General features: G+C 42.6%; 1 protein-coding gene across 7 annotated transcripts in view; it reads left to right on the forward strand.

Annotated features, from left to right (window-relative positions):
• The window catches only part of LOC115165799 (synaptotagmin-2), an 86,908-nt gene that overhangs the window by 63,735 nt on the left and 10,977 nt on the right, over positions 1 to 12,196 (forward strand). For 4 of the 7 annotated variants that reach the window (XM_029719172.1, XM_029719176.1, XM_029719179.1 and 1 more), the window contains 2 exons: positions 8,934 to 9,149; positions 10,320 to 10,480. In XM_029719172.1, coding sequence (XP_029575032.1) covers positions 8,960 to 9,149; positions 10,320 to 10,480 — 351 coding nt within the window. In that variant the 5' untranslated portion in view covers positions 8,934 to 8,959. Of the gene's footprint in view, positions 1 to 6,251; positions 6,352 to 8,933; positions 9,150 to 10,319; positions 10,481 to 12,196 lie in introns of all 7 variants that reach the window. The other 3 variants (XM_029719174.1, XM_029719175.1, XM_029719177.1) reach the window with 1 other exon arrangement.

Below are 12,196 nucleotides of genomic sequence, written 5' to 3' on the forward strand. Positions count from 1 at the left end.
GTGATTTATTTAGAATTCAAGGCACACTTAACCAGCATAGCTACCACAGCATTCTGCAGCAATAGGCCATCCCATCTGGTTTGCACTTAGTGGGATTATCATTTGTTTTTCAACAGGACAATGACCCAACACACCTCCAGGCTGTGTAAGGGAAATTTGACCAAGAAGGAGAGTGATGGAGTGCCTTATCAGATGACCTGGCCTCCATAGTCACCCGACCTCAACCCAATTGAGATGGTTTGGGATGAGTTGGACTGCAGAGTGAAGGAAAAGTAGCCAACAAGTGCTCAGCATATGTGGGAACTCCTTCAAGACTGTTGGAAAAGCATTCCTCAGGAAGCTGGTTGAGAGAATGCCAAGAGTGTGCGAAGCTGTCATCATGGCAAAGGCTGGCTACTTTGAAGAATCTAGAATATATTTTGATTTGTTAAAAAAAAATTATGATTCCATGTGTTATTTCATAGTTTTGATGTCTTTGCTATTATTCTCCAATGTAGAAAATAGTAATATAAAGAAAAACCCTTGAATGAGTAGGTGTGTCCAAACTTTTGAATGGTATTGTACATATATACATTGCGTTCGGAAAGTATTCAGACCCCTTGACTTTTTCCACATTTTGTTAGGTTAAGGCCTTATTCTAAAATTGATTAAATCGTTTTTTTCACCCATCATCAATCTACACACAATACTCCATAATGACAAAGCAAAAACAGTTTTTTATAAATGTTTGCTAATTTATTAAAAATAAAAACGTTTAAATATCACATTTACATAAGTATTCAGACCCTTTACTCAGTACTTTGTTGAAGCACCTTTGGCAGCGATTACAGCCTCGAGTCTTCTTGGGTATGCCGCTATAAGCTTGGCACACCTGTATTTAGGGAATTTCACCCATTCTTCTCTGCAGATCCGTTCACGCTCTGTCAGGTTGGATGGGGAGCAATGCTGCAAGGCTATTTTCATGTCTCTGCAGAGATATTTTATCGTGTTCAAGTCTGGGCTCTGGCTGGGCCACTCAAGGACATTCAGAGACTTGTCCCGAAGCCCTCCTGCATTGTCTTGGCTTTGTGCTTAGGGTTGTTGTCCTGTTGGAAGGTGAACCTTCGCCCCAGTCTGAGGTCATAAGCGCTCTTGAGCAGGATCTCTCTCTGTACTTTGGTCCATTCATCTTTCGCTTGATCCTGACTAATCTCCCAGTCCCTGCCGCTGAAAAACATCCCCCCCAGAATGATGCTGCCACCACCATGCTTCACCGTAGGGATGGTGCCAGGTTTCCTTCAGATGAATGGCTTGGCATTCAGGCCAAAGTGTTCAATCTTGGTATCATCAGACCCGAGAATCTTGTTTCTCATGGTCTGAGAGTCTTTTGGTATCGTTTGGCGAACTCCAAGCGGGCTGTCATGTGCCTTTTACTGAGGAGAGGCTTCCGTCTGGCCACTCTACCATAAAGGCCTGATTGGTGGAGTGCTGCAGAGATGGTTGTCCTTCTGGAAGGTTCTCCCATTTCCACAGAGGAGCTCTAGAGCTCTGTCAGAGTGACCATCGAGTTCTTGGTCATCTCCCTGTCCAAGGCCCTTCTCCCCTGATTGGTCAGTTTGGCCGGGTGGCCAGCTCTAGAAAGAGTCTTGGTGGTTCCAAACTTCTTCCATTTAAGAATGATGGAGGCCACTGTGTTCTTGTGGACCTTCAACGCTGCAGAAATGTTTTGGTGCCCTTCCCCAGATCTGTGCTTCGACACAATCCTGTCTCGGAGCTCTACAGACAATTACTTCAACCTCATGGCTTGGTTTTTGATCTGACATGCACTGTCAACTGTGGGACCTTGCATAGACAGGTGCATGCCTTTCCAAATCATGTCCAATCAATTGAATGTACCAAAGGTGGACTCCATTCAAGTTGTAGAAACATCTCAAGGATGATCAATGGGTATAGGATGCACCTAAGCTCAATTTCGAGTCTCATAGCAAAGGGTCTGAATACTTATGTAAAAAAGGTATTTCAGTTTTTTCTTTTTTTACATTTGCTAAATTTGTAAAAACCTGTTTTCACTTTGCCATTATGGGGTATTGTGTGTAGATTGATGAGGATTTTTTATTTATTTAATCCATTTTAGAATAAGGCTGTAAGGTACCAAAATGTGGAAAAAGTCAAGGTCTGAATACTTTCCCAATAAACTGTACATATACACGACATGACCAAAAGTATGTGGACACCTGCTCGTCAAACATCTCATTGCAAAATCATGGGCATTGATATGGAGTTGGTCCCCCCTTTTCTGCTGTAACAGCCTCCACTTTTCTTGGAAGTCTTTCCCCTAGATGTTGGAACATTGCTGTGAGGACTTGCTTCCATTCAGCCACAAGAGCATTAGTGAGGTTGGGTGCTGATGTTGGGCGATTAGGCCTGGCTCATCCCAAAGGTGTTAGATGGGGTTGAAGTCAGGGCTCTGTGCAGGCCATTTAAGTTCTTCCACACCGATCTCTACAAAACAGTTCTGTAGGGACCACGCTTTGTGCATGGGGGCATTGTCATGCTGAAACAGTAAAAGGGCCTTCCCCAAACTGTTGCCACAAAGTTGGTTGCACCGAATCTTCTAGAATGTCATTGTATGCTGTATAGATAATATTTCCCTTCACTAGGAAATCCTAAGGTGCCTAGCCCAAACTATGAAAAACAGCCCTAGAATTTTATTCCTCCTCTACCAAACTTTACAGTTGGCACTACGCATTGGGGCATATTCGTCTGTCGGACAGGCAGATGGTGACTCCAGAGAATGTGTTATCACTCCTCCAGAGTCCAATGGCGGCGAGCTTTACACCACTCCAGCCACACTTGTCATTGCGCATGGTGATCTTAGGCTTGTTTGTGGCTGCTCGGCCATGGAAACCCATTTCATGAGACTCCCGACGAACAGTTCCTGTGCTGACATTGCTTCCAGAGGCAGTTTGGAACTCGGTAGTGAGTGTTGCAACTAAGGACAAATGATCTTTACACGCTACGCGCTTCAGCACTCAGTGGTCCTGTTCTATGAGTTTGTGTGGCCTTCCACTTCGCTGCTGAGCCGTTGTTGCTCCTAAACATTTCCACTTCACAATAACAGCACTTACAGTTGACCGGGGCAGTTCTAGCAGGGCAGGAATTTGACGAACGGACTTGTTTGAAAGGTGGGATCCTATGACGTAGCCCCGTTGAAAGTCACTGAGTTATTCAGAAAGGCCATTCTATGGCCAGTGTTAGTGTATGGAGATTGCATGGCTGTGTGCTCGATTTTATACACCTGTCAGCAACGGATGTGGCTGAAATAGTCTACATACTTTTATATTTATAGCAATACATTCGCTTTACAATTTAGCCATTCAGCAGACTGTCCCAACCAGTGACCCACAGCTAGTGCATTCATCTTAAGACAGCCAGGCGAGACAACCACATGTCACAGTCGTATTTTTACCACATATCATATACATAATACAATACATAATACAATGCAAAATACAATGCAAAATACAAAACAAAACGCATACAAATGCTTGTCTCTTCATAGTCTCTGATTTGCCATAAGGAGTTATTTTTTCTGTTTTTGTTATAATCTGCTTAAATTATGATTATTTTTCTAAGATTTTATTTGATATTTTATCAACAATACAAAACATACAGCATACAAACAATGACATCATACAAACATCAACTACATTACACCTGCACAGACCACTAGCCGTCACCACTATCTCCAGCCCCCGAATCCCTTTCCGCCACATGGCCTCATTTTGTTTGAATCTGGTTTTATTGCTAGCTTGAGTTACATGGGGTGGCAAAGAATTCCATTTAGTCATGGCTCTATTTAATACTGAGTGTTTCCCAGCATCTGTTCTGGACTTGGGTTCTAATTACTGTAATGCCTTCTCTCTACCATAGCAAGATATACACCTCCATTACTAATGTACATGGTAATGACAATTGAACTGAGTGCTTGTATAACACATTTATTGGAGTTTTCTGCCTAAAATAGCTTTGCCATGATTCGTTAGGCAAACAGAGCAAATATTGAGCTTTAGATAGATAATACAACTCTCCAACATTATGAGACTACCAAAGCATTGTTGATTTCTAACAGTAATCCCCTAGCATCCCCATCTCAGCTGGTAGTTAGAAAAAATTCTGCAAACCAGAAATAAGACTTATTATCTCTTACCTTTTGTGGTGAGATTATTTGAAGTCAACAAAACAGTGTCAGTGAGCTGCGTTTTATTCCAGTGTGTTTATATGCAGATGAATAATACAGACTAAAAGCCCTTGATACCTGTTCAAGTCTGAGCCAATGTGCTTAGAGATAAGCGCCAGATCATACCAGGAGCCATGTTGCTCAGGGATGTGGAGCACAGCCATTTTGTTTGAAGTTATGAGGAGAACTAGAGGAGTCCCTAACTAACGAAGTGAGAAGCACACTGAGAGATGGGGCTCTAAAGCGCATACTGTTTCTTATCACGGATTTGTAGCTTGTTGTTAAGTTGGTAAATGTGTCATTTAAGCAGGTAAAGTAAGTATTTGCTAATGTTTTGCTTATCTGTTATGCTGCCTCTAAGGACATATCTAGACAGAGTCAGTTTTACTTTAGCATTGTAAGCGTTAGAAAAGTGCAGACCAGTTGTGTAGGCAAACAAGGTTATTCATGACAGATTGCATTTCATTTAGGGATATGATATCGACCAGACTATTGTACAAATAGTTAGGGCATTAAGGCAGAAGAAAGACTTCAGACATTCCAAATATTGATATGTTTCTTTGGCTGTTTACTGGCTTGTGTTGAAGAGGTGGTATTTCGTGTTCAATTTAAGGCTTCCTTCAAAGGGAAAACACCATGTATAATTAATTTCCCAGGAGTGAGTGGTGAGAACTGATCATAAAGCAGGGGTAATGGCTGCCATAAAGCAGTAGACTAACCCTGGTCCTCCGAGCCTCTCCAGGGCCCACTACCCCGCTGCCCTTCGAGAGGAGAGGAGATAAAACGCTCCTCCACGCCATCTCTGCCAATGTTAATTCAATTCTGCCTGGCTTAGTCTGCCGTGAGGGTCAAACAGAGGGATAAATCTACCCGCCTTAGAGCCTGGCTGGCTGGTGATTATCACTGGGTTGTTGTTAATACAACCCAAACACCCAAGACTAAGGTTGCTCAGCCAAGAAATGGACAATGATGACTGTTGCTATACACATACCTCATGTTTAATGACGTCTCCCCCCTGATATAGTCCATCACACTTTTGGCATGTTTTGTAACAGACATGTTTTGTAACAGACATGCCCCACACCCAATCAGTGGCAGCAGGCCATTATTTGTAAGAATTTGAATGGTTTGCCTACACAGATGGATAATGGACACTGTGTTATTCACCCAGTGTCTGGATGTCGTTAATTACTATACATTTTGGGAAGAGCAAGTACAGACAGTTCATCCCCCTAGCATTCCTGGTTTACAGGCCGGCGGAACATTCAAGGTCTTTCAGGTTATCTTGTCTAAAGATTGAATATGTTTACATGCAAAAGCAATGAAATCCAGACAGTTTCTGCCTCAACACTCTTGAGACAGAGCATTAAGGCTGAGCAAGATCGGGGGGAATCGATTAGGCGAGATCGATTAGGAAAACACTGTGACATAGATGGCATGATGGTACAGCATAGCGCCTGTCAGTAGACTGAACATCTTCCCTAGAGAGAAAATGTACATGTAATGTGATCTCTCCCCAAACCAAGACAAGTTATTTATCCGAACTTTCTTAAAAAACTAACACACTAGAGTGTTTAAATATTACTATAGAGTATGTGAAAAATGTCCCTCTTCACTAACCTTTATTATTTAACTGAAATGTTCCAGAAATGTTTGTTTTTTAAATACACAATTAACTATGTCTGATGACTCACTGCAAAGAGAACACATGATTTCAACGTTCATCATTTGTTATCCCCTTATGGTGTTCTTTCACTTTAGTAGTTGTGGTCTTTCCACAAGCCATTTGTCTTACACAACATTAACTTGCATAACGTCGCCATACTACATTTATAACTAGTCTTAGTCCATTTGAATAATATAAAGCTTATCCTTTCTGTTGTCAGCTTCATTCAATTATTCACATGCAGCAATAGAGACAGACAGGATCTCCGTCAGTGGAGAAGAGAATTGGCGTTTGCTCATATCCTCATGGCTTTGATGAAATCAGAAATCATTTTAATGAACTCATTATGTGTTTCTACCTTCAAAGCCCCTCTTCGAAGCCCCTTCATCACTAAGCTAAGGACCCTGGGACTAAACACCTCCCTCTGCAACTGGATCCTGGACTTCCTGACGGTACACCCCAGGTGGTAAGTGTAGGCAACAACACATCTGCCACGCTGATCCTCAACACTGGGGCCCCTAAGGGGTGTGTGCTTAGTCCCCTCCTGTACTCCATGTTCACCCACGACTGCGTGGCCGCTCACAAGTCCAACACCATCATTAAGTTTGCTGACAACACAAGAGTGGTAGGCCTGATCAATGACAAGACAGCCTGTAGGGAGGAGGTCAGAGACCTGGCAGTGTGGTGCCAGGACAACAACCTCTCCCTCAATGTGAGACAAACAAAGGAGCCGATCGTGGACTACAGATAAAGGCGGGCCGAAAGGCCCCCAATAACATCAACGGAGCTGTAGTGGAGCGGGTCGAGAGTTTTGAGTTACTTGGTGTCCACATCACCAACAAACTATCACGGTCCAAACACACCAAGACAGTCATGAAGAGGACACGACAACACCTTTTCCCCCTCAGGAGACTGAAAAGATTTGGCATAGGTCCCCAGATCCTCAAAACGTTCTACAGCTGTACCATCGAGAGCATCCTGACCGGTTGCATCACAGCCTGGTACGGCAACTGCTCGGCATCTGACCGTAAGGCGCCACAGATGGTAATTGGAGCCAAGCTTCCTGCCATAACAGGACCTATATACTAGGCGGTGTCAGAGAAAGGCCAAAAAAATTGTCAAAAACTCTAGTCAATCAATTTGTAGACTATTCTCTCTGCTACTGCAAGGCAAGCGAAACCGGAGTGCCAAGTCTAGGACCAAAAGGCTCCTTAACAGCTTCTACCCCGAAGCCATAAGACTGCTGAACAATTAATAAAATGGCCACCCGGACTATTTACATTGACACCCCCCCTGCTACTCGCTGTTTATTATCTATGCATAGTCACTTTACCCCTACCTACATGTACAAATTACCTCGACTAACCTGTAACCCCGCACATTGACTCGGTACCGGTACCCCCTATAAATAGCCTCGTTATTGTTATTTTATTGTGTTACTCTTTTTATTATTTTATATTTTTTTACTTATTTATTTACTAAATATTTTCTTAACTCTATTTCTTGAACTGCATAAATAAGCATTTCACGATAAGGTCTACACCTGTTACACCTGTTACACCTGTATCCGGCGCATGTGACAAATAAAGTTTGATTTGAATCTGGCTCTAGCTCAGTCTATCATTATTTTGACACATGGAGGATCACACTCAGCTGCTGTTTGTCGCAGTTTGATTCCTTGCCCTGGTGAAAGCTTTGTTATTGAAATGTGGGTGGACATATGTGCATGGGATGCGTGAACACAGAGTAAGTTGTTGTTGTTATTGTTGTTTAGCTTGGCTTTGTATATCACTACGTATCTCATACAATGTTATATGCTGAAGTTGATATTGGTATTGGCTATTATTACCTTTAGCGTCATTTCCATGTGTAATATTTGCTATTTATGTTGCCCATTTGTATAGTTTCATTGTATGATATTAGGTAAGATGTTTGCGTTAACTCTGCTGTTGTTATTATTGTACTATTATGTAATACCTGGTTATTAGATACAGTCCTTACCTATTGTGCTATTGCAGTTCTGTTCCATTTTTATTCTCTGTTGTAGTCCATTTAATATGCCTACATTCATCCTGCTCGATTCATTGCATTCCATTTGTATATTCATTATCTGTCTGGTTCTGCAACTTTACAGAACCATCTCCATGTTCATCCCATGTTCATCTCCATGTACATCTCCATGTTCATCTCCATGTTCATCCCCATGTTCATCCCCATGTACATCTCCATGTTCATCCCCATGTTCATCTCCATGTTCATCTCCATGTTCATCTCCATGTTCATCTCCATGTTCATCCCCATGTTCATCCCCATGTTCATCTCCATGTTCATCCCCATGTACATCTCCATGTTCATCTCCATGTTCATCCCCATGTTCATCCCCATGTTCATCTCCATGTTCATCCCCATGTACATCTCCATGTTCATCTCCATGTTCATCTCCATGTTCATCCCCATGTTCATCTCCATGTTCATGCCCATGTACATCTCTATGTTCATCCCCATGTACATCTCCATGTTAATCTCCATGTTCATCTCCATGTTCATCTCCATATTAATCTCCATGTTCATCCCCATGTTCATCTCCATGTTCATCTCCATGTTCATGCCCATGTACATCTCTATGTTCATCCCCATGTTAATCTCCATGTACATCTCTATGTTCATCCCCATGTTCATCCCCATGTTCATCCCCATGTTAATCTCCATGTACATCTCTATGTTCATCCCCATGTTCATCCCCATGTTCATCCCCATGTTAATCTCCATGTACATCTCTATGTTCATCCCCATGTTCATCCCCATGTTCATCCCCATGTTCATCTCCATGTTCATTTCCGCGTTAACTTTTGGGATGCTTTATTCCCCTCTAACCGGGGCGGTGTCAGTGAGTCACAAACCAGTCAAATACTTAGATCCGGGTCACTCTCTTTCACTAGATATGACCTTACTATGCTTATAATCAATACTTTTGGAGTCCAGAATGTTATGTACCTGTAGGACTCATTTACAACTCTGTGTTAACAGCCCTCTCTCTCTATTCACAAGGACTGTGTGTGGCCTAGCCATCTAGGATGAAGTGGAACCTGTTCAAGAAGAAGCCTGAAGCCATGGTCGGACCGGAACCCACTGGGGCCGCTGTCTTAACTGTTGCCCCTGGCCCCGTGGCCTCCACCGCAGCTGACAACTCCACAGAGGCCGTCAAAAACGGCGATTTTGACGACATCAAGAATAAGTTCCTCAATGAGATCGACAAGATCCCATGTGAGTGCCTGTCTGATGAGAGCCTGGTCTGGACGTTGCACAGTACCTAACACCCAGACCTGTCCAGATGAGATTGCATGACTTTTATTGATAATTACACTGAACAAAAATATAAACACAACATGTAAAGGGTTAGGCCCATGTTTCATGAGCTGAAATATAAGATCAGAGAAATTTTACATGTGCACAAAAAGCGTATTTCTCTGAAATGTTGTGCACAAATTTGTTTACGTCCCTGTTAGTGAGCATTTATCCTTTGCCAAGATAATCCATCCACCTGACAGATGTGGCATATCAAGAAGTTGATTAAACACATGATCATTGCACTGGTGCACCTTATGCTGGGGACAATAAAAGGCCACTCTAAAATATGCAATTTTGGCACACAACACAAAGTTGCAATTGGTATACTGACTGCGGGAATGTCCACCAGAGCTGTGCCAGAGAATATAATGTTCATTTCTCTACCATAAGCCGCCTGCAACGTTGTTTTCGAGAATTTGGCAGTACATCCAACCGGCCTCACAACCGCAGGCCATCGTAGGGGTGAGCGGTTTGAGATGCTCTGGATTGACGTGTACGACAGCGTGTTCCAGTTCCCTCCAATATCTGGCAACTTCGCACAGCCTTTGAAGAGGAGTGGGACAACATTCCACAGGCCACAATCAACAACCTGATAAACTCTATGCGAAGGAGATGTGTCGCACTGCATGAGGCAAATGGGGGTCACACCAGATACTGACTGGTTTTCTTATCCACACCCCTACCTTTTTTTAAGGTATCTGTGACCAACAGATGCATATCTGTTTTCCCAGTCATGTGAAATCCATAGATTTGAGCCTAATGAATTATTTTCAACTGACTGCTTTCCTTATTTGAACTGTAACTCAGTAAAGTCTTTGACATCGTTGCATGTTGCGTTTGTATTTTTGTTCACTATAGATCTGTTCTCCCCCTGAAGGCATTGACATCCACTTTAGGCCCTGATTATGTATCGATCAGGCGGTATTGTTGCGAATGGCATTCTCTGAAAATCTAATTTGCACCAAATCTAATTGTTAGCTAATTGTTTTTTGTTTGTGTGTGTTTGTGTATGTGTCTGTGTGTGCGTATGTGTTTGTGTGTGTGTGTGTGTGTGTGTGTGTGTGTGTGTGTGTGTGTGTATTTTAGTGCCATCATGGGCCATCATCGCCATTGCAGTGGTAGCTGCTACCCTGATTCTCACCTGCTGCTTCTGCATCGTTAAGAAGTGCTGTTGCAAGAAGAAGAAGAACAAGAAGGGCAAGAAAGGGAAGGGTGAAATGGGCATGACGAACATGAAAGGAGGAGAGGTATGTTCAACCCAGAGGGGGTAATTGTATAGTTATAAATCAGAATAAATACATTGTGAACTAACACCCAACTTAAAGCTGTTCTTTATGTAGAATATTTGCCAATAACAGCATAGAGAACCTATTGTCCCATAATTGACAACCACATCACTCAGTGGATGGCATAGTGAAAATAGAGCCATGTCTAGCCATTTAGAATTCATAACATTGTATATACTTAGTAAGTCATTTAGCCCAACATTGAACTGTCAAAATCTCTAGAAAATACCCCCCCTTCCTTCTTCATTTCTTGTTGTTATATATTGTATTTGTCAGACATGTTAGTGGTGCTTTCTGTTGTGCTTTGGGACCTGGGTGAAAAATGACACAGCTGAGCTCTTTTGCATGGGGGAATTATACTATTGTTGATGGAATATATAATGCTTACCAATTAGCACAGAATAGCCATGCCAAAATTCTAATTCTAAACAGCCCGTAGCGACATTGTGGGGCTAAATGTTCTACTCTAGTGCATAATCGATCCTTTTACAGATTACATTTTGGTTCAATTGAGCATTCTTCAACAACAACAACAGCAATATCCCCAAACTGATAGTTAATTAAAACACAAGGCCCCTAGTTTAGAGCTGGCCTTAGTGGGGTTCTAGCACTGTGTCATTTTTCCTGTCGTTGACTCTGCCTCTGCTCTAATTTCCCTCTATGGTGTCTGCTGTGAGTTCAATCTCTTCCTTTCTCCCTGCTCTCCTCCTTCCTGCTTTGTGTCTTATGTGTGCTCCGTGTATCTTGACTGTGGTGGACTTCTCTGTCTACGGTAGGTCTGACGGCACGAGGCGCCCCTCTCTGGCCGCTCTGTTTAAGCGTAGGGCAGGGGAGAGGTGGGGGTGGGCTGGGCTGGGATTGTGGAAGGGGATTGGCAATTATTACAATGGGTGCTATGGCTTTCTTAGTCTTGCAAGCTTAGGTGCTGTGGGTGCTTGAGGGTGTAGCTATGGGAGCGATTAAGCTGCTTCGCAAGTCCACTGATTTGATATGCTACCGCACCGACTGCCATGATGATGTCTTGAGTATCCATGAAGAGGTTGCAATTTTGGGCAAAAGATAAAACAAACAAACTATAAGACCTCTGAAAGTGGAAATGTTTGAAATGTTTTTGAAATGAACGTGGAACTCATCCTACGGTTGAGCCTCTGAATGATGACGAGTGCACTGAGGCAACCCACTAGAGATCACTAACATGCATGTGCAAAGGGTAAGGTTGGCTATTGTCAAATAATGGGGGAAACTTTACCCGCTGAGATTTTTGAACATGTTTCCACAATCGAATTACCTAATGAAGCACATTATTGTTCATAGTCTCTTACAGTAACTATAATACTAGTCTTTTCCATGCTTTCAGTGTGAAATTCATACATCATTTCTACATCATAAATTCAGCTGTGCAAACATGCTCAGAGATCAAGGTGAGACAAAGTGGTTTGTATCTCTTGGCAAAGACCAACACAAGCCTTTTCAGAAGGTATCATTGAATGGCCACAACTTGACTTGAGAGTAACTATCCTGGATGACCCACGATGATGCTGACCAATTAGGTTATAATCAACATTTCCCTTTCTCCCTGGAGCAGTGGTGTTAGTGGAAAAGAACGGGGGTCCGAAAGTTCGCTTACTGGTAATAATGTGAGCCACGTTTGAATTCTCTTTAGACTGCATGATTCAA

Source organism: Salmo trutta, chromosome 28, assembly GCF_901001165.1.
Source record: "Salmo trutta chromosome 28, fSalTru1.1, whole genome shotgun sequence".
Lineage (NCBI taxonomy): Eukaryota > Metazoa > Chordata > Actinopteri > Salmoniformes > Salmonidae > Salmo > Salmo trutta.